The sequence below is a fragment of the Chrysochloris asiatica genome, unplaced genomic scaffold (assembly GCF_000296735.1).
Source record: "Chrysochloris asiatica unplaced genomic scaffold, ChrAsi1.0 scaffold00042, whole genome shotgun sequence".
Classification (NCBI taxonomy): Eukaryota; Metazoa; Chordata; class Mammalia; order Afrosoricida; family Chrysochloridae; genus Chrysochloris; species Chrysochloris asiatica.
Genome location: NW_006408560.1, coordinates 14,133,081 through 14,157,089, shown reverse-complemented (window position 1 = coordinate 14,157,089; position 24,009 = coordinate 14,133,081). Strand labels below are relative to the sequence as shown.

At 37.0% G+C, this 24,009-nt stretch overlaps 1 protein-coding gene across 1 annotated transcript in view; it reads left to right on the top strand.

Annotated features, from left to right (window-relative positions):
• The window catches only part of ASH1L (ash1 (absent, small, or homeotic)-like (Drosophila)), a 329,236-nt gene that overhangs the window by 231,898 nt on the left and 73,329 nt on the right, over positions 1–24,009 (top strand). Inside the window, exons 9-11 of the mRNA XM_006861559.1 lie at positions 17,987–18,060; positions 19,949–19,994; positions 20,113–20,221. Coding sequence (XP_006861621.1) covers positions 17,987–18,060; positions 19,949–19,994; positions 20,113–20,221 — 229 coding nt within the window. The remainder of the gene's footprint in view (positions 1–17,986; positions 18,061–19,948; positions 19,995–20,112; positions 20,222–24,009) is intronic.

Below are 24,009 nucleotides of genomic sequence, written 5' to 3'. Positions count from 1 at the left end.
TTCAGCATAATACCGTAGGAGTAATAATGTTTTCATTGTACAGTAATGCCTGTTTTTATTACAAACCATTTTAAGAGCATTCCTCTTATAATCTACATCCTTGTATTATAAATGTAAAACTAAAAAATTTCTCAATACTACATTTTTATTCCATATAGTATAAATGTTTAAATGTTTTGCTCCAAATATGTTAACATTTGTGAATATGAAGTGCTGCCCCAGACCTCACTAAGAAATTAAATATGTCCCAATTTTTTTAATATAATCTGAAAAAAGTATGAATTCAAAATGCACCTGACTTTTAACAATTTTTAATAAGGGATTATGGACCTGTATATTAATCAAGTACTTAAAATTGAGACAGAATAGAATACTATATGAAGGGCCTTCTGAAAGATCATGGGAAAGCTTTCATTAAAAGATAATAGAATTTTTCCATAAACTTTTTGAAGCCACCTAAGACATATTGCATTAGGCAAATCTGCTGCACAAGACCTTTTTAAAGTGTTGAAGAGCAAAGATGTCAGCTTGAGGACTTAAGGTGCGCCTGACCCAAGCCATGGTATTTTCAGTAATCTCATATGCATGCTAAAGCTAGACAGTAAATAAGGAAGATCGTAGAAGAATTGATGCCTTTGAGTTATGGTGTTAGAGAAGAATATTGAAAGTGCCATGGGCTGCCAAAAGAACCAACAGATCCATGTTGGATGAAGTGCAGCCAGAGTGTTCCTTGGAGACCAGGCTGGCCAAACTTGGTCTCTCATACTTCGAACATATTGTCAGGAGGGACCAGTCGCTGGAGAAAGGATGTCATGCTTGGTAGGGTGGAGGATCAGACAAAAAGAGGAAGACCCCCAATGAGTTGGATTGGCCAAGTAGAAGCATTGATTAACTCAAGCGTGGCAACACTAGTGAGGTTGGCCCAGGATCGGGCAGTGTTTTGTTCTGCTGTGCATAAGATGGCTGTGAGTCGGTACCAACTCAATGGCACCTAACAACAACAAGATATCATCAGTTGAAAGTTGCACTATTCTTTTACATATCACTAAGAAAGAATGGAAATCCTGGTGTGGCATTGTAGGATCAGTACTAGATTGCGAACACAAAGTCAGCAGTTCAAACCCATCAGCTGCTCCTCTGAAACCCTATATAGGGTCGCTATGAGACAGAACCAACTCAACAGCACTTAAAAACACAAACAACAAGAAGAAATAGTGGGTGTCCTTGTGTGGCACCGTACCAGTGCTCCAGAGCAGGCTTTCAGACCACAAAAAGAGTGCAGGGTCAAAAGAGATTAAACATTGCCAGAATATCCATTTATATTCTAGAGGCAGCCCATACCCTAAAGAAACGTTCCTGCTGTGGGAGGGAAAGCATGTGTCTGAACTGTTAGATAGGTTGGAGAATGGAGGTCTGTCTGCCTTCCACCTCATAGGATCACATCAGATCATATCATAGATAAGGCATTTCTAGTCTGTCCTATAGGGTTACTGTGAGTCAGAGTTTACTAGATGGCCCCAACAACAAACAAAAATATGTAAATATAGCCCCTGCCTTATGACATATTCAATTTACAACAAACATTACTTACAAATTTATGTTCTGGGAGAGGGACTGCTCATCTTCTCATTAGTAGTATTAAACGTACAGTGTAATGTGCTGATCTTGTCATTCTTATTCTATCTTCTAAATACTGATAAAGATTGAATTTATAAAGATACACGCTAGCCTACTAACCACTAGGTCAGCAGTTCAAATCCACCAGCCTCTCCTCGGAAACCTTATATATGGTCCCTATGAGTCAGAACTGACTCCATGGCACTTAACAACAACAGTAAAAGACAATAATAATGAAACTTCTTTTTTAATATGCTTACATCAAAACCAACTTCGCTGGAGTTGTTAGAACAGAACCCCATTGTGAGTCAGAGACGACCTGTACACAGACATACTGTTGTTTGTTATTGTTGTTAAGTGCCATCGAGTCAGTTCCATCCCGTAGCAACCCTGTATAGGGATTCCAGAGAGCAGCTGCTGAGCTTGAAGTGCCGACCTTGCAGTCCAGCACATTAACTCGCAGCGTCACAACAGGACTCTATATACAGACATATATTGTTGTTATTAAGTGCCGTCAAGTCAGTTCCGATCCAGAGCAACCCTGGGAATTCCAAGGAGCGGCTCTTGAGCCTGAACCGCTGACCTTGCAGTTCAAATTGACTTTAGTTCAGTGTATTAATACACACCCAAAAATAAAGCATTTTTCAAAACAAAAGAAATACTCTTACCAATTAGTCTTTGTTTCTGTACCTGAACATGTTTGTAGCTGGTATTTAGAACTAACTTCTTCCACTACCATTCCATATTCCATTTGCCCTTAGCAAGCACCTCTTCTGGTTTTGGTTCCTTACTTGGTAGAGTGACCCAAACCTTCATTGCTGAATGATCTGGGCTATTATCTCAGTTGTATTATTGTAATTTTCCTTTAACTTTAATCATAATGCATGATAGTATTAAGAGGTGCCCTAAGGGATAGCATTTTCCAGACATATTCTTGTTGTATAATAGCAGTCCAAGTCCCCCTTGCAGTCACCATCAGTCAAACCAGCCAAAATGGTAATTTTCTTCTTTGCCTGTTGATTCAGAAACATGAAGATCCCAAAATGGCTATTGTCGTTCTTAATTTCTGGGACAGTAGAATCAATGTTTGTCTTGTGGTGGGAACATTCCTCCCGTTGGAACTAAGACTACAGACCTACAAAGCATACAGTTGAGGGTACAGGAATCAACAATTTGTGTGTGGTTTATTTAGGTAACAGTGGATGATACCACTCCCATTCCTACCCTTTGATTTCTGAACTCATGGATCCTGGCTATGGGAGAAACAGCCCAATGTATTAGATGCTAATTTAAACCATATGCAGTCTCCTAGAGAACAGTGCCCAGCCTTACAAGGTATTGTTACCTAGCTGATGCCATAATTGAGTCTTCTTTTTTTTTTAATTAATTGAGTTAAGGTTTATAGAATAAATCATCAGTTTCACATTCAACAACTCATATACTTTGATTTATTGCATTCCCCTCTGTGTCCCATCAATTAACAGTATTTTAACTCTTGCACTCCTCTCTGTGTCTTTTGCTACCTTCATATTTCCTCTGCCCAACCTCCCTCTTGTTATATATTGTCTTCCCTGTAATTGAGTTTTTGAAGTTCATTTCATCATGTCAAGCCACACGCCTTATGATGATGGGGAACATGGTAAAACCAGTGAATTCTATGAGCATGGGCCCAGTGCCCTACTTCATTTGCCATGAAGTGAGTTTTTTTATCTAAGGCAATGCTGGATGAGATACCATGATGGTAGATAAAGCAATCTGTTAATCCATGAATGATAGTTTTGGCAGAAGTATTACATGCAGGGAAGGCAGATCCATATCCAGAGTAAGTGTCCATTCCAGTAAGAACAAAACTCTGTTGTTTTCTTGATGGATGTTCAACTTGTCACCAGGTTGCTGGTGATTTCCCTAAGGAATGATGCCATTCATATAAGGGACTTTGTCTCTGCTACTGGTAGATTGAGCACTCAGCAGTGGCTATAGCAAAATTGGCTTTGGTGAGTTGATGCATAGCCTCTACCCAGTTACCATGACTACTTTGGTCATGAGCCTTAGGCAATGACAGGAGTGACTGGGAAAAGAAGCTGACTCTTATCCACAGAACACGTTATCTTCTCAACTTTTATTGTTAAAATCCGTAGTCATCTTTTGGTAAGCATTCATATGAGATACAAATGTCTTCACTTCTTTGGCCCATTTAGAGAGGTCTGTGTACATACCTCTTTTACATACCTTCTTGTCATCAATTGTCCAATCATGTTTCTCCCAAGTTTGCAACTATCCTGCCAAATCACTGGCCATCGCCCATGAATCAAAGCATAATTACACATCTGGCCATTTCTCCTTTAAAGGAAAATGAACAACCAGTGCATTGCTTCAAGTTCCACTCAGTAAAAGGTATTAACTCAGTCCATACAAACATTTTCAGAAAATAAAAGAGAACACACTTCCTAACTCATTTGATGAGAACATGATAATCCTGATACAAAACTTGAGAAAGACTTTAGGAAAAGAGGAAATCCATCATAATGAAGATATAAGCAAAAACTCCTAGATCTAGAAAATAATTTCCTCAGTCCTAAAAAGGCATTTAAGAAAAAACCTACAGATACTGTCATATTTTCATGAAATATTGAATGCTTCCCACACGCCCAAGATTGGGAAGAGGCGCAGATGTTATTATAGGTTTAATTTCATCCCAAGAAATGTATGTTGAGTCTTAATCCAGTACCTGTAAATGTGACATTATTTGTATAAAAAAAAAAAAAAAAAAGTCTTTGTAAATGTAATTAGTTAACATAAGATAATGGTGGTAGTGGTGGTTATGTACCTTGGAGTCAATTCTGACTAGTAGCAACCCTGTATATAGTTTGTGAGGCTACAAATCTTTTCTCCTGTGGAGCAATTGGTAAATTCAAACTGCTGACCTTGTGGTTAGCAGTCCAACTGGTAACCCAGCTCTTTCATACTATAGTGTTGTGGTTGTTTTAAAGTGCCATCGAGTTGGAAGTGATCCTGTATAGGGTTTCCTCAACTCAGGAGCAGAAAGCTGTGACACCCGACAAGTAGCAAAAAAGCAGCAACAGAATCAGAACCAGAGCATGACTGAGCAGTGTATTTCCCAGTTCACCGAGCCTGTGAAGCGGAGTGACTTTGGGCAGGAAGATTGCTTGTAGAATGGGATGCCTCCAGGCACTTAAGTAAAGGAGGTAGGTTTCCTGACCCACAGAGCTAGAGCTGAGTGCCTTCAGGCTGAGGTTTGTGGTGGAGTGGTGTACCCTGCAGGCATTTATCTGCAGCTGACTGGAACAACTCTGCCCAGAGTATTTCTGATCTGAAATTGTAACGTATTGACTTCCCTAATAATCCCATAACTGTGAGTATGGTGTCTGAGTTCTATGTGACCATTGCAATTGATTATCTAACCCAGTTGAGTAGAGTGAGCTATAGAGAGAAAGGTTGGTGCTTCATATTTTTAGCACCTCTGGTATGGCGCTGTAGGATAAGCTCTGGATTGCTAACCAAAATGTTGGCAATTCAGACCCACCAGCTGCTCTTTGAAAACCTTATACAGGGTCAGTATGAGTCGAAACTGGCTCACAGCACTTAAATAAGTGGAAAGGGACACTTTTGTATTCTATATAATCCAAATCATAATACCAGCAGGCTTTTCTGTAAAAAGTGATGTGCTGGTTCCCACCCCAGATGCTACCAGGAATCAGAGATGCTATCACATGCTTCCAGGAACACATATGCATTCTAAAATTTATATAGAAATGCAAAATTTTAGAATATTTAAAACAATTCTTAAAATTGAAAGCAAAGTTGGAAGACTTACACCACCTGACTTCAAGAGTTTTACTGTAACACAGTTGAGACTTAAATTTGTGGAGCAGAATCAAGGACACAGAAATATACCCAAACTTTTTTAGTTATTTGATTATCATTAACAAAGATACCAAAACAATGTAAATGGGGAAGAACATCCTTTCAATAAATTATGCTTTAACAATTGGATGTCCAAATGAAAAAAAATTAACTTTGAACCCTACCAAATCTAATGTAATTTGTCTTGGAGCATACACCTAAAACAAAAAAGCTAAAATAATAGAGCTTTTAGAGAAAACATAGGGAGACTATTTTTATAACCTGCTGGGAAGCAAAAAAAGGAGCTCTGGTAACGTAGTGGTTCCGAATCGGGCTGTGAACCTTAAGGCCAGCAGTTCGAAACTACCAGCGGCTCCACAGGAAAAAGATGAGGTGTTCTGCTCCCGTAAAGATTTACAGCCTCCGAAACCCTAGGGTCGCTATGGGTCGAAACTGACTCGACAGCACTTAACGACAACAACTGGGAAGCAAAAGGTTTCTAAGATTGGAAACAGCAATAGACTTAAATTTTTTTTTTGATAAATTATACTTCAACAAAATTTTAAACTTCTGTCAAAAGGCACCGTTACAAAATGTATGGGCAAGACACAAACTGAGAAAATATTCACAAAACACATCTAGAAAAGGATGTGTTTTCTCCATATTATATTTTGAAACTGCTTTCTAGGAGAAATCCTACAATGTACTTTCAAAAAGACAAAACAACCCAGTTTAAAATATGCAATTTAAAGGGACTTCACCAAAGAAAATATACAAGTGGCTAAAAAAAACACATGAACCGCAGTGAGATGCACTACACATCCATCAAAGTGGCTAAAATGAAAAATACAGTTGGCCTTTGAATGACAAGAGTTTGTGCTGTGTGGGCCCACTTGAATGGGAACCTTTTTTTCCTGTTGGTTTTGTGGTAAGCGCAAGTGTTGTATCCACTTAAACCACTATGTGATGATGATAATCATCTCTAGGTGAGCAGTTTGCAACTCCTGTTAGTCCCTCATCCTCCATCCCCCTAATTGTAAAAACATCAGAGACCTCTTAATGTCTTAAGCAAGGCATTTTAAGCAGCTACAACACTTGAGCTCGCCACAGTAACCTCAGGGAATCTGCATACAAGGGTACTCACCCTACTTTAACCCCTCAAAATTCAAACTGTGTTATTTAATGGTCAACTGTAAATTATACCCAGATTTTCAACTGTATGGGATGTCAGCACCCTATGTTCAAGAGTCAACTATACTGACAGCAAATGTTGGCAAAGATGTGGAACAACCAGAATATTCGTACATAGTTGTGAAAGTAAATGATACAATTTTTTAAAAACTGGTAGTTTGGGGTTTTTTAAATTAAACATGTTCCTACCCAAAAGAAATGACTATGTCTGTATCATGATAGTTAGAAACTACAGAGCCCAAGTGTCCATCAGTAGAAGAATGGATGGATAAACTGGATATTCATGTAGTAGGCAGATGTGCTGAGAAGACATTCTGCAACCAGGACTTGGGAGACCATATGGAACAGATATACAGATGGTGATCCTGGAACCCTGAACTTCCAAAGGGTAGGACAGAGAAATGGAATGAGTGCTGACTAGGAAGCTGTACAGGAGCAGTGAGAAAAGAAAAACGGGCTGACTGTCAGATGAACTGGAGCGACTTGGCCAGCTTGAGATTTTGTGGGTGGCTCTGGTAGTGTAGTGGGTTATGAGTTGGCTTGCTAACCTCATGTTCAGCAGTTCAATCTACCAACTTCTTTGTGGGAGAAAGAAAAGGCTTTCTGGTCCCATAAAGATCTATAGCCTTGAAAACCCTATACAGGGTTGCTGTGAGTTTTAACCAGCTCATTGGCATACAACTAACACCACCACCATCGTCATCAATATTGCACCCTAGAGGGTTGGTGGCAAGGGGGTGCAGTTCTACCTTGTCCGTGCACCCTCCTGGTAGCTAGTCCCCATCCTTGCCAGCTCACTAGCCAGTGCCCCTCCTACTCAACCTCTGCTCTTTGCTTCCATGAGAAGCTGGATATGCTACCCCCACTTGTAGAGGCACATGAACTTGCCAGGAACTATACTACACAGAGAACAGAACTGCATTCACGTTTCCAGTCTGTGTCACATCCATCAAGAGACAGGTGATGAGTACCTAAGAACATACCAATATACAATCAGTTAAATACAAATGCTGTGTATTTCCCACAACATCTCTGATGAAACAGACAATTTCAGCTAACACAAAGAAATAAGACAGGGTGCCTCAAACAAGTGACCAAAATGTAGAGTCAGAAAATACAATAACCAGAAATGGTATCAGAACTACTTGATAAGAAATTTAAAAGAATGTGAGTTAGGTAACTTCATTAGATAGAAAGAATGGTTGAGAAAACTGCAGATGAAATAAAGGAAAGCACAGACAAAACTTTAGAAGAATTTAGGAATAAATTATAAGACCAAACTGACAATATATGTGAAAAATTGGAAAACATACAAAAACAGCAATTAGCCAAGAAGATTAATACTAAAACTTCAGAAATAGAATACCATCAAAAGGCAAAAAAGTAGAATTGAATCATTGGAAGGCCAAATTAGTGAGTTTGGAGACAAATCTCTCAATATTCATTTGCTACAAGAACAATCAGAAAAAAAATTTTTTTAATCCAATTCTAAGATCTATGTGGAACACTATCAAGAGGAATAACTTATACGTGATTGGAATTCCAGAACAGATAGTGGCAAGATAACCCAAGAGAAAATTGTCCTAGAGTAGTTGGAAGAAAATGTCCATAACATGAAACCTGAACAACAGAGAAAATATATTTGGGGCTGGGGGGGACAAAAATACAGAGGTAACTTGAGGTACTATGGCAAAATATGTTATATCACTGGAGTCCTAAAATGAGAGAGAAAGAGGACAGAATTGGAATAAAAGCTGGAAATTTTCCAGCTTTGGCAATAGATAAACCTGTCAGTCCAAAAAGCTCTCAAAATTTTTTGTCTTTAGTCTTTTGAAGTTTGATTGTAATGTGTCTTAGCTTGAATTTGAGTTTGTCTTGCTTGAACTTTACCAGCTTCTTGAATCATAATGAAATAGACAAACCACTGTTAAATTGATCATTGGAAAATTTTTTAAAGTTGCAGATAAACATTAGGAATGAATAAAGCAACATCATTAGAGATGGCATAAGCATTTTTAAAGTTTATAAAATATTATGACTTTTCACTAGTTACCATCAAGTCAGGTCCAATGCATTGATTCCATTTGTGTAGTTTATAACTATACTTCATAGAGTTTTCAAGGTTGTGACCTTTCCGAAGCAGATTGCCTTGCATTTCTTCTGAGGTGCCTTCTGTATGAGTTCAGCCAACACTGCCAGCCTTTCAGTTAGTAATCAGTTACTTAACAATTTGAGCCACCCTGGAGGCCCACAGGGTTTCCAATGCTATAAATCTTTACAAATTAGACAACTAAACTTTGTCCCACAAAACTGTTAGTGAATTCAAATTGCCAACCTTTCAGTTTTCAGTTGAGTGCTTTTAACCACTGTGCCACCAGGGATCCTCTCCAGATTTGATTACGAGGGTGTACAAAAATGGCATGAAGGCCTTTACTGAACTCTAACGTCACAAGGAGGAAGGAAAATCAAACTCCACATCACCCCAAGATGATTACTGTGAGGCAAAGAACAGACATGCCTGCATGCTCCAACCTTCTTTACCTCTATCCTGATAACTATTTATTCCTCCCACATTTCTATTTCTGTACTAAGTTCAGTAATCCATTGTAATGGCCACATAGAACTCACAGACAATCTCATGATTATGGGGTTTCTGAGGGAAATGAACCAGGTACAATTCAGGATCAGAAATAACTTGGGATACAGCAGTCTCTTCTAAACTGTCCTATAGGAACTCATTGTTCTTAAGCTCTGCCTCTAAGCCACTTGTTCCCCTTGGCCTCAGCCCTGCTCCAGCAAGTGTTACAAACTCCTTTATTGTTGCTGTCAAGTGCCATTGAGTCGATTCCCACCCATAGCAACCCTGTAGGGTTTTGAAGGAGCAACTAGCGAGTTTGAACCACGGACCATGCAGTCTGACACATTAGCCCACAGCACCACACCAGGCCTGCTAATAAATGCCCAAAGGTTACTCATTTCTTTAAGCTAGCCTACTGCCCAAAGGCTCTCAACTTTACTCAATCCATCGCTGGAGAGCTCTGTCTTCCCATGCCACTACATCTGCTGCCACCACTTTTCTGTGCAGAGATCTCAAAGTCAAAAGAACATACCCATGGCTCTTCTTTGTTGATGGTTCTGGGATCATCTGTCTCTGCTTCTGATATGGCTTTTTTTTAAACCAGCAGAATGACAAAATTAACCAATCCCTGCATTAGAGTCCTATGCACCCTATTTGCATAATTCACCCAATCTTTTGACATCTAGTTTTAGAATGTTTTATGGAAGAATTTTATAACCCTTTAAGTACAGGTAAATATATAATCTATTGCTAAGAGTTGTGGTGTGGCACTGTAGGCTTACTATAAGGTTTACAGTTCAAACCCACCTACCAGCCACTCTTCGGAAACCCTGTGCCGGTCACTATGATTAGGAACCAATTTGACGGCACTTAGTGAGTAGGAAGAGAAGACTGATTGCCTGTCCCATCTTATTATATTAGTATAACTTGTTAGTAAAACCTGATATAGTATGCAAAAGAAAAGTTTTAGGCAGTAACACTAACAAATTGGGTGTACAAATCCTAAATTAAATTGTTCCCAAACCACGTCAGGTCAGCGGTTCAAGCTCACCAGTCACTCCTTGGAAAGTCTTCTATATGGGTTGGAAATAACTTGACAGCACTTAACCTTACATGTTCATTTAAAATCACATCTAGACATGGTTTGTTGTCTAGATGTGATTTTAAATGAACACGTAAGGTTTCTCCTAGGAACATGTAGTTAGTGCATCGAGTCTATTTTCCTTTTCCGAAGAGCAACAGGTGGGTTTGAACCGCTTACCTTGAAATTACCAGTCAGTGTTTATTCTACAAAACCGCACCAGGACTTAAGTTTAGCAAGTCTCAAATTCTCTGGCTAAAGCTAAAGTCAGAATGAATTCAAGGGAGGCTGAATTTTTAACAAGACTCAAAAGTAGCCTACCGCAAACCAAGTGTTTAGAATTTTAAACTCTTTAAGACAAAATGAAAATTTGTGCTTTTGTAGAGCTTATTCTTCCAATAGGAAAAAACAAATCACAATATCCATGTATTTTTTTTTTCTATTTTTCTTTAAGCTGAAAAATCCATAAATTTAAATTCTTAGTAGTGTATTATTTAATGAAATTTGTACAGAGGATAATGTTTATAACTCTAGTCATTACTTAAAACCCAATTGATGATGCCTATTTTTCTTAAATGGGAAAGAACTGCCTCTACAAGCTTTTTCTTTATGAACCACTTACACAAAATAACAAAGAGGAAATTAATAAATCTTAATCAATTTGTAGAGTGATACTATTACATAGCCAAGTTGTCCTCTGAAAATAGGAAATAGACAAAGCCATTGTTATCCCTCTTAGCTCTTTTTATTGGGTACCTCCCTTCTCTTTGATTTCTTCTTTTGCATAACTGCCTGATTAACAAACAGTGGATTGTTTATGTGGAAATTTTCCACTTCTAGATCCTGCTATTCATTCCTCTTAATGCTAGGATTGATTTTGGAAAAGAAAATCAGCATGAACTTCTTTTTATATTTCAAGGTCAAAACAGGCTTAAAACTACTGTAGTTACTTCCTTAAAAATGACTTGGTTGCCCACAAAAACTTTTTATTGGGATTTGAGTAAAGGTTTACAGAGCAGGTCATCAGTTTTACCTCCATTAAATCATATACTTTTTTTCATTCAATGTTTGCAACCCTTGCCATGTACTAACTCTTAGAGTATTTACCTCTATTCTCTTTAACTCTTACATTCCTCCCTGTGTCTCCTGTTACCTGTTACTTTTATCTTTCCTCTACTAACCTCCCTCTTGTAATAGTGTCTGCCCTGTCACACATGTGAACATGTGACTGTCCTCTAGCCCATGAATAATTTTTCCTCCTTCCTTTACCAAGTAACCATCATAGATTGCTTCCTTTATTAAGAAAACCTTTTCTTAACTTTTTACAACATTGGTTCTTTTGTAATTGACTGATTTCACTTGGCATAATGTCCTCCAGATTCATCCATATTGTGAAGTGTTTTGTACGTACTGTTCCACTGTGTGTATATACCAAAATTTAACCATTCTGTTAATGGACATTTAGGCTGCCTCCATCTTTTTGATGTGTCTCTTATAGACAGCGAATTGAAAGATCCTGTCTTCATATCCATTCTGCTCTGTCTTTTAACTGGTGTATTTATCCATTTACATTAAATGTAATTATCGGTAAGAATTGGTTGCTGACATTTTGCTGTGTGGTTTTTAGTGTAGTGCTTGGTTTCTTTGTTTCACATAATTTTCTGTGCTGAATTTTAATTCTAGTGGTTTCCTGTTGTCTTAATGTTTAGTACATCTTTCTGGTTTTCCTCTTTTTTAAATTTTGATATGCAATTATATTAATTTTCTTTCAGGTTACTCTGTAATTTATTTATTTTTCCCCCTACTTTAAACAGTCTGTTATATATTGAAATCTACTTGACTTCCTTGCCATTTGCAAGTTCTGTGTCTACACTATTCCTTCTTTTTGCTTTGTAGTTGACTTTGTTATAAATTGATATCTATGATTTCCTATTTTCAGTCTTGTAGATTTGTTTTATTTTTGTTGTTGTTAGGGTCTGTCAAATCAGTTAGAACCCATAGCAACGCTGTATACAACAGAACAAAACACTTACCCATTCCTGTGCCATCCTCAGAATTACTGCTGTGCTTAGCCAGTTTTTGCTGCCATTGTGCCAATCCATCTCATTAGGGGTCTTCTCTTTTTCACTGAATTGCCACTTTACCAAGTATGAGAGACAAAGTCTGATCATCTTTGTTCTAAGAAGCTTTCTGGCTATGCTTCTTCCAACACAGATTTGTTTGTTCTTCTAGTAGTCTGTGGAACTTTTAATATTCTTCTCTAACAACATAACTTAGATGCTTCAATTCTGTGATATTCCTTATTCGTTGTCCAATTTTTGTCTGAATATAAGTCTGTTGAAAGTACCATGGCTTGGGTCAGACACACTTTAGTCCTCAAACTGACATCTTTGCTCTTGAATATTTTAAAGAGATCTTGTGCAGCAGATTTGCCTAATGCAATCTGTCACTTGATTTTTTGACTGCTGCTTTCATGAGTGTTGATGGTGGATCCAAGTAACATGAAATATTTGACAACTTCTGTCTTTTCTCCATTTATCATGATGTTATTTAATGGTCCAGTGGTAAAGACTTTTCTTTTCTGTACATTGAGGTGCAACCCATACCAAAGGCAGTGGTCTTTGATCTTCATCAGTAAGTATTTTTAAATGCTCTTCATTTTCAGCAAGCAAGATTGTATCATCTGTATATCACAGGTTGTTAATGAGTCTTCCTCCAAAACTGATGTCACGTTCTTCATATTATCCAACTTCTTGGATTATTTGCTCAGCATACAGATTGAATAAGTATGATGAAAGAATACAACCCCGGTGTACTTGTTTCCTGATTTTAAACCTTTCTGTGTCCCTTTATTCTGTTCAAATGACTAACTCTTGGTCTATGTACATGTTCTCCATGAGCATAATTAAGTATTCTGGAAAATTTATTCTCCGCAATGTTGTCCATACCTTGTCACAATCCACACAGTCAAAAGTCTTTGCATTGTCAATAAAGCACAGGTAAATATCTTTCTGGTATTTTCTGCTTTCAGCCAAGATCTATCTCACTGCAGGAATAATAACCCTCGTTCCATGCCCTTATCTGAGTTCAGCTTGAACTTCTGGCAGTTCCCTGTCAATATTACTGGTATAGCCATTTCTGCATTATCTTTAAACACTTTTACTTTAAATACTTGTATATCAGGGTGGACTCCTGGTGTGGCACTGTGGGATCAGCACTGGACTGCAAACCACAAAGTCAGCAGTTCAAACTTACCAGCTGCTCCTTGGAAACACTATACAGGGTCATCATGAGTCAAGACCATTCAGTTGGTCTAGTCATTACAAATTACTGTTTTTCAGGAAATGTACTAATTTTGCCTTTGTACTTGAGGGACAGCTGGGTATAAATAGCAATTTTTTTATTTGAGTTTTGTATGTCATTCTATTGATTTTTATCTTACATGGTTTATGCTGAAAAATCAGAGATTAGTCTTATTGGTTCTCCTTTGTAGATAACTTTTTGTTTTTCTCTAGTCATTGTCATGTCTTTCTTGTCTTTGATTTTGGAAAGTTTGACTATGATATGTCTTGGTGATTTTCTTTTAGGCTCTGTTCTGTTTGGGGTTCGTTCAGCTTCTTGTATGCTTATCTTATCAACTTTCATGTTATGGAAGTTCTCTTCCAATAACTCTTCAACAATTTTCTCTGTACTTTTTATTGTCTCTTTCTGTTTTGAAATTCCACCCTCCTATAAGTTGTTCCTTTTCATGGTATCCCGCATAACTCTTAGGCTTTCTTCAGATTTTTTCTTTTTTGTTTTTCCTGATTGTTCTTTTAGCATACTAGTATTGAGAAATTTATCTTCAATTCACTAATTCAGTCTTCCATTGTTTCCAGTTTACTCCTTTGTCCTTTTAATGTATTGTCCAAGTCTGAAATCTTTTTAACCTCTAAGTATTAACCTCTAAGATCTTTAAGAAATGTATCTTTAAGATCACTTATTTCTGTTTCCATTGCTTTGAATATACTCCTTTGCCCTTTCAATGTATTGTCTAGTTCTGAAATCTTAGTATTAATCTTCTGGATTCCTAATTGTAGTTTTGTGTTGTTTCACATTTTGCATTTATTTTGTGTTTGTTCTTGTAGTGTTTTCCTGAATTGTTCTAAGGTTTTTTCCTGTGTTCTCCTATCTTTCCTCTATCTTTTTGTCAGTCCTTTGAAGGTACTTAAATATTATTTCGCCTTTTTTTTGCCAGTTAATTTCATTACCTTTTCTTCCTCAGAAATGTTTTCTGGTTTTGAATCTTGGTCATTTATTTGAGCCATTCTCTCTTGTTTCTTTTCGTGAGCTAAAATGATCCGTTGTCACTTAGGCATTGTGGGGTTGTCATGTTTGTATTTAATTGATGACTGTATGTTGATGTGTCCTTAGGCTCTCATCATGTGTCTCCTGTGAATGTCAATAAAGTGGAAGTATGTACACCATTTCGTTTACCATTTGTACACCTCAGTTTTGGGTGGGTTTGGCAGCTTTCTGTCAAAAGAGTAAACAGCTGGTGTTTACTCTTGCCCAGTTGGTGGAGCTGCAGAGGGTATTTTAGTGGCATGGTTGCTGTCTCCTGTTGAATGAGAAAGAGAAAACACCTCACACATACACAAGCAAACAGAATAAATAAGAATCCAACAATTAAAAGATAAACTAATAAAGAGAAAAGTGAAATAAAAACCGTCAGCAACCCAAAATAAAGAATATGATAATTATAAAGACAAAAAGGGAACAGGAAAATGGAGCTATAGAAGAGAAAAATAAAAGAAATTATTAATTTTTTTTAATTTAGAAAAACCAGGGAGTGGGAAGATGAAAAGAGAAAGAGATTGGAGAAAGTAAATAAAGACAAAAAGAAGAGAACAAATGAGAAACAGAAGAAAAGAAGGAAAAACAAACGTGGAGGTATAAAGGATAAAATTCAAGAGAATGGAAGGAGGAGAAAGAATAAACAAATATAATGAAACAATAAAAGAAAAAAGGACACACCCCCCAAAAAATATATAAATAAGCAAATTCAGAGAAGAGCAAACTCTGAGGGGTTCCTGCAAGTCTAGAGTTCAAGAGATGAGTGTGGAAAGACCATGACAACAAGAGTTCCTGGCCCTAAATGGTAATTCTGTCAGCCTCAATGTTGTCTGTGTTCATGAAACTCAATCCAGGAGCAATTCATGGAGGCCCTTGATGGACCTAGTTTCTGTGCCTGTTAAGACCACGGGCCAGCAAAGGGCATGGTGACTGGTTAAATACTGATCTGGTGGCTTTGCAAGGTTTTGTAGGTGTGGAGCAGAACTCACCTGAATCCAGGCACCAAAGCAGAGCAGCAGATGGCTTAACCTCACACTTTAGCTCTCAACCAGGTGACTCAGAACCCCTGGAGAGCAGTATCTGTGTTGTTGGTAGATGAGAGTTGGAGCTGGCCACACCTCTGGTAACCAAGGGAAATACAAGGAATCTCACCCTTCCAGTTGCATGTGTGAATCTACTTTACCAAACCATGTGTTATTGCCAAAGCTGCTCACAAGATGGTTGTACCACATCTGGCCAGTCTCTTTAGCCATCCCTGTTTATCTTCCCAGCAAACACTCAATCCACTTATCTAAACTTTCATCTGAAGTTTAGGGTTCCAGGATTTTCATCTATGTCTGTTTCATTTGTTCTCTCATATCTTTGCTGGAGTTGGTCTGTATAATATATCTGCTTAGTCTGCTATCTTTTTAAAAAAAATTTTTTTCCAAAATGAGGTACTCCTGAGTTGATTACCCTGGGACATCATCTCCAACTGATATTAGTCAAAGAAATATCTTTAGATAGATCTCCTTTCTTACAAATGACTAATTGCTTTAAGTGTTAGTGAGAAGAATGACCTGTCCTTCTTTTTTCCCTTAGTGCTCAATATATGCATTATACACAACAAAGAAGAGATATATAAATAATGCCTGAAAAAGTATTATAACAGCTATGGAGATTTGTTGCTAGGAAAACCCAAGATGTTATGCTGTGGGAGAAATGTGACTTTAAGGTCAATTAAAATTGATGCAAATGCTTTTTTCTAGGCAGAGAAAGAAAAAGGCTTGACTTTGGTTTGGTTTTTTAATTCAGAATTTACTGGTAGCGTAGTGTTTACAAGTCGGGCTGCTATCCTCAAGGTCAGCAGTTCGAAACTACCAGCTGTTCCATGAGAGAAAAATGACCCTTTTGCTTCCATAAAGATTTACAACCTCAGAAACCCTATACAGGGTTGCTTTGTGTCAACACTGACTCCCTGGCACATAACCAACCACTTCTTTGCACATTCCTCTCCAGAGTAAACATGTGAAGGCATTAACCATTTTTATTAAGTTGTTTGTCCCCTATTTTGAGGACTAGTCTTGACTTTTTCTGAAAAATAATATTTTGCTGCTAAGAAACTATGAGTACATGCTCATTGTAAAAAGAAAAATCTTAAAGGAGTGTAAACTAGATAAAGCACATTTCTAAAGATATAATAGTTTAGTGTATTCCATTTCAAGTTTTTTCTATACACATTTTCCCCAGCACTTTATTACTATGTTTTTCAGCATATAGAAAACAAAATAAACAATTAGCACCCAGTATTCCACCACCTAGATTCTACAATTAACATTTTATTTTACTTGATTTATGTATTCTTCTGTTCATCTCCTTAATCATTTGTTAAACCATCTTATTTTTGGATGTAGTCTACATTGCAAACATAAATATATTTCTCCAAATATTTTAGATGTAGTGAGGTAATCATATAAGGTCTTATTGCACTCAGCAAATCGGCTAAAAAAGATCTCTTTAAAGAGTTAAAAACCAAGATGGTATTTTGAAGATTAAGGAGCATCTGATCCATGCCATGGTAATTTCAGTCGAGTTCTGATATGGGACTGTAGGAAAGCACTGGACTGCTAACTACAAGATCAGTGATTCAAACCCACAAGCCACTACTTGGAAACCCTATACAGAATCACTATGAATAGGAAACATCTCCACAGCAGCAAGAGATGTATGTGAAAGCTGGACAGTGAATAAGGTCAGGAAGACTAAAGAAGAATTGATACCTTTGAATTAAAGTGTTGGCGAAGAATATTAAATATACCATGGACTGTCAGAGAATTTACAAATCTGTCTTGGAAGAAGTATGGCCAGAATGGCCCTTAGAAGCAAAGATGGCGAGACTTTGTCTCATGTACTTTGGACATGTTATCAGGAGGAACAAGTACCTCTGAAAGGATATCATGCTTGATAAAGTAGAGGGTCAATTAAAAATAGGAAGACCTTCAAAAAGATGGATTAACACAGTGGTTTCAGCAATGTGCTCAAACATAGAAGCAATTTTAAAGATGGTGCAGGAATGGGCAGTATTTTGTTTCCGTTGTACATGAAGTTGCTGAGTCCGAACCAACCCAACAGAGCCGGAGAAATACTTAAAACTTATCTTTATATGTATTATATAAATATTAGAAAAGAGTAGCTAAAATTGTTGATGGGAAAATTCTAAAGCTAAAATTTAAACCTTTGTGTTTCTTATTAATGCATGTTGTATCTTGTGGCTCTTGGGATCCCTTCTTGTGAGTGCGTATCAGAATAGATATTGAAACTGATACTATTTTTTGTTTCAGGAAAGTATCTAAGGCAAAAGAGAATTGACTTCCAGCTTCCGTATGACATCCTCTGGCAGTGGAAACACAATCAGGTACAGCAAGCTTGTTTTACCAGCTATTATTCTGACATGGTAAAGGGGAGAAATGCAGGTTTCTTATTTGCCTCCTTGTTAAGTTCTCATATTATGATGTATTGAAAAGTGTCCCTGTAAGGTTAGCGACTAAGATAAATATGACTTTACATCATATTTCATGTGACCTTTACAGGGTTGTTAGGGTCGAAACCAACTCGATGGTATTCTACAACAGCAACAATTTGTCTTTACCCATACTGCAAAATAGTAGTAAGTTCCTAGTTTCCTAGGCAACCTTCTGTTATTATTCTGTACTTTTATATTTTAGTAGCAAGGATTCTGTTCTGTAAGAATCTTATTTGATACAGGTCTCAGGAGAATTTAGATGTGCTGCCAACAACAGTAGGAAATTTCAGGCTTTATTTTCTTTGGCTCCTTCTCATCGATTTAAAATTTATGTTTCATATACAAAAGATATTCTTCTAGCAAGAGAAGCAGGGAAAATGTTTAGCACCATTGTACTTTTTTTAATTCTTTAAGTATATTGTCAACTAAAAATACTAAGATGTTGCCTTTCTTTCTTCCCTAGTTGAAAAGTTTCCCTTCTTCCTCACCCCTGCCCCCCATGATTTTTTTAAATCAAGTCCCATGGTGAGAAACAACCATTGGGAAATACAAGTACTTATAGTAATACAAATGAACTGAATTTTTTTTAGGTTTTGTCAAATTGCTACCAGTGATTAATTTTGGCAAGCCAAACGTAGTTGACATTCCCCTCTGCATTTTCTTCTCTGGTGACCTTTCTTGAATTCTGAAAGGATCAGTATGTTAAATACATGTTTGAAAAATTCTTAACAATGAAGAAGACATTGCTTTGAATATATCCAATGACAAACATATGGTGGGAAATTCCAACACAACACAGTCCAGCTTAGGCCAAGTCATTTATTTTGTACTGTCCTCTATGGCAAATGCCGACACACTAGTTACTTGACTCTAATACATTCTTAATTGCAATGGGAAAGCTCCATTTTTCCAGCCTGCTCACTTCCCTTTATTCATTAAATGAATTGCCTTAATTAAAATGTGAAACTTGTATATATTGTAATCTCTATTTTAATAATGAAAACAATTGTGGAATCTTTTCCACTCCAGTTTCCAACCTGAAAAGACGGGCTATTCATGTCTTAAATTCAATATATTTACTTAGACCATCTGGAGTTCTAGATGGTGCAAATGTTTAAGGACTTGACTACTAACCAAAATGGTGGTAGTTTTAACCACCAATAGGTACTTCAGAAGTCTGGTGATCTTCTGCCTTGAAAATGCTACTATGAATCAAAATCAATCAGTGGGAGCTGCAAGAAAAAGAGCCTAAACCACTACTCCAGCCCTCTGTAGGAGAAAGATGTGGCAGCCTGTTTCCACAAAGATTATATCCTTGGAAACTATGGGGCCAGTTCTGCTCTGTTCTATAGATAGGGTCACTATGAGTCTGAATCGACTGGATGGTAATGTTTTGGTTTAGAACATCTGCATAAGTCCTAGATTCTTAATAATCCAAATGAATAGCTTTGCTTTTTATTGTGATTTTTTTTTTTTAAGGCACTGACAGCAACATGCTTAAGAAAGATAACTCAAAATGCATTTCTTTAAGTCATTTAGTGTTTCCATTTTTTAATCTAGTTCTATCTATTTGATCCAGTAAATCACTTTTTATTCAAGGATGAAAATGATCACATCAAGTTTCCCTCAAACATATCTAACCCAAAAAGTCTTATAAATGTTTCTGTATGGGTAAAGTACATGGATAATATCTTATATTTGTGATGATTCATGCTACTGTCTGGCATCAGTATAATTTGAAGTTATGTGTTATATCAAGATTTTTATGTTTTTCTTCTAGCTATACAAAAAGCCAGATGTCCCTCTCTATAAAAAAATTCGTTCAAGTAAGTAACTTGTGAGATATTTTTTCTGCCTCCATTCATTCCATCAGTATTCTTTATACCTTTACACTTGAAAAATTATCCGATATGCTTACAGACTTTTCTTTGCTATCTTTTCAAGATGTCTACGTTGATGTCAAACCCCTCTATGGTTACAAGGCTACCACCTGTAGCTGTAAGAAGCCAGATGATGACACCAGGAAGGGCTGTGTGGATGACTGCCTCAATAGGTACTATATACTACAGTTATTCCTCTAAAGTATAGGCTTTGCGTTCATTCGACACTTACATGGAGGGAAAAGTTAAAAGTTAAATTGGCTTTTTCATTTCTTCTTTTTTTTTTTTTTTTATGGAGTACTACTTATTGTGTTTTCAGTGAAAGTTTACACAGAAGTTTATGCTTCCATCTAACAACTTCTACACAAGATGTTCAGTGACATTGGTTACATGCTTCACAATGAATTAACATTCTCAGTATTTCTCTTCTGGTTGTTCTGTTTTCATTAATCTAGTTTCCCTGCATTCTTACATTCTCATTTTGTTTTGTGTTTTTTTTTTTTTAATTGCTCTTTTCTACTTTTCATTTTGGGGTAATTTCCGACTTGAACAATAGTTGCAAAAATAATACCAATGTTTCCATTGTACATAACCATAGTACATAGATCAAAACCAGAAAAGTAACATTGATACAGTATTATGGACTAATACAAAAGCCTTATTTGAATTTCTTTGTTGTCCCACTGGTGTCCTTATTCTGTTTCAGGATTCCCACATTGCATTTCCTTGTAGTGTCTTTCTAGACTCCTTTAATCTGAAACAGTCCTTAATCTTTCCTTGTCTTTCATGACCTTAACATTTTTTAAGTCATTCTGTAGATCAGTACTGTACAATACAACTTTTTTTTTTTTTCAAAAGACAGCCAATCATGTTAACATTATTTCCCCCTTTTGCCCATTCCAGCCATGTCACAATCCCTGTATCCCAGAGCCCTGTTGTTCTAAGGTGTGCATGCATCGTTTTTCACTTCTGTCCCACTTAGCCCATGCAAACCTACCTAATTGTTTTCCCATCAGCCTTGTTCTTCCATTCCCCTCTTGTGTATTGCCCCCCTCCCCAGTACCCCAACTATCCTGTGTCTGTTCCCTACCCTGTGCTCTACCTTCCCTTCCCTCCCCTCACCCCACCCTCCGCATCCAGATAACCAGCAAAGAATCCCCCTCCACCCTTTAGTATGGGTTCTTTTTCTTACTCTTTTACAATAGTGGTCCTATGCAGTATTTCTCCTTTTGTGACTGACTGGTTTCACTCAACATAATATCTTCAAGGTTCATCCATGTTATGTGGTAGCTTACAGCTTACTTGTTGTTCTTCAAGGTAGCGTACTATTCCATTGGGTGTATATACAGTTTGTTTATCCATTCTTCAGTTGATGGGCACTTAGGTTGTCTCCATCTTTTTGCTATTGTAAATAGTGCTGCTGTGAATGCTGTGCATATACCTACTTGTGTTATGGCTCGTATTTCTTGTGGGTAAATAGCAAGTAGAGGGATGGCTGGATCATAAGGTATTTCTATTCCCAACCTTCTGAGAAAGCACCATATTGCTTTCCAGAGAGGGTGGACCATTTTGCAATCTCACCAGCATCATTTATTCTTAACATAGTGATCAAAGATGGCCAAACACTAATTGAAGGGCTGAATAGAATAATAGAAAGATACCTGGGTTCTTAGGTGGTACAGTTTGCCTTTGACTACTACCCTAGAGTTAGCAGTTCAAACCCACCCAGCAATGTTATACAACAGCGATCTGCTTCCATAAAGATTACAGCCAAGAAAACTCTATGGAGTGTCTATAACAAATGAGGAAATCCTGGTGTGGCGCTGTGGGTTAATGTGCCAGACTGCAAAGCTATTTGAACTGCAAAGTTGGCAGTTCAAGCTCACCAGCTGCTCCTCAGAAACCCTATACAGGGTCGCTATGGGTTGGAATTCACAACAACAACAACAAAACAAACCGGGTTATCATGAGTTGCTACTACAGTAAATTTCATGGGTGGTTTTGTTTTTGTTTTTTCTTTTTTGTTTTGGTACTTGGGTTTAAATTCTATACTTATGAGACCTAAGGAAAGTTAACACTGACAAAAATACCTTTTTAGTGGAGTGTTGGAGAGAATTAAGTGAAATAATGTTCACAGAGTACTAATCATTATCCTAGATACTTTCCTAGTTTTCAATATATAGATATATTACCATATACCAAATATATGCAAAATTTGCCTATGAACCCCCGACTTTGCAGTTCAAACCAACCTTGCGGTCCAGTGCATTATCCTACAGCGCTGTACCAGGAATCTGGAGAGGTAGGTAGGTAGGCAAATTTTTAGAAAAATTTGCCTGTGATAATTTAGTTGATGATGCTTAGAGAGATTTAAAATCTGTAACTGGTTTAGAGTTTAAAATGGTTTTGATTTGGGACCATTATCTTGTAAATGACATTGAGATTTCAAAATGGAACTAATAGAAACATAGTCCTGAGGATAGGATTTTTAGAGATTTTTATTGTTGGTTTTATTGACGTAAGCAAATTTGCAACAAAATAAATTTGCAACAAAAATAAACTTCATGTCAACACTTCCCAACAGTTGTCCTGGCCAGCATCTACTATTTCCCCAATCCCTAGTCAACTAACCAGTGGCCTGAGGGAATAGTGTTTCTACACCTCGTGCTTCAGCATGCTAGTTAGGAAATTCTACGTAACTTGTACCACCATAAATTCACATATTTGCATTCTATTTTTCCATGAACATTTTGAAGTTCTGTCCTATTTACAGATTTCTGTAATGGTAATAGCTGATGGAATAGATAGTGTTGTGTGCACTGATTTTTTTTTTCACTCATTTTATACAAACACTTAAGTGTACTTAAATGGTACACAATTTAATACTTTTAGAATCTATATAGTGTTCATATGATATAATTTGCTACCCTCCTTTTATAAAAGGACACTCAAATTATTTCCTGTATTTCCATTTACAGTATTACTACACTTAGTAATAATCTTGTTGCTTGACATTTTGCTGTTGTTATTTAACAATAGTAAAACCTGTTATCTGACTATTGTGTATTGTTGTTGTTGTTATTAAGTACCAGCAAGTTGATTCCCTCACGAGTGATCCTATATAAGGTTTCCGAGGAGTGATTAGTAGGTTTGAACTGACGACCTTGTGCATTTTGTGCATTAGAGATATACATTTAGTAGTAACGAAAGCCTAAGTGGGAGGTGACAGTAACTTTGGCAGCCTGATGTTTAGGATTATGTGTCACCTTGGTTTGGCAGTTATGTAATGATGTTAAGTGGGCAGTCATGTAATTGTGCAGTCATCCTCCATTTTCTATAGGTCTTTTATCTCTCCTGTTAGATTATTTTTAAGTATTTCATCTTTTGGGTGGCTATTGTAAAGGGTATTGTTTTCCTGCTGTCCTTTTCAGATTTCTCTTTATTAGTGCAAAATAATCTGACTGATTTTTGTGTGTTGATCTTGTACCCTGCCACTTTACTAAATCTTTCATTGAGTTCCAATAATTTTCATTCTGAGTCTTTGAGATTGTCTATGTACAGGATAGAGTTTTACAACTTTGCCAATTTGGATGATTTTTAATTTCCCGTTCTTGCCTTACATCTCTGTCTAAGACTTCCAGCACCATATTAAATAATAGTGATGGTAAGTGATATCCTTGTCTGGTACCTGTTTGCAAGGGGAGTGCTTTTAATTTCTCTTTGTTGAGAGTAATGCTGGCTATTAGTTTTGTATATATCCCCCCTGAATTATGTTAAAAAATTTTTCCCTTCTATACATATTTTCGATTGTGTGGATCATGACAAGCTATGGACAACATTGATAAGTATGAGTATTTCAGAACACTTAATTGTACTTCTAAGAAATCTGTACCTAGATCAAGAAGCAGTTGTTCGAACAGAACATGGGAACACTGAATGTTTTAAAATTGGGAAAGGTGTG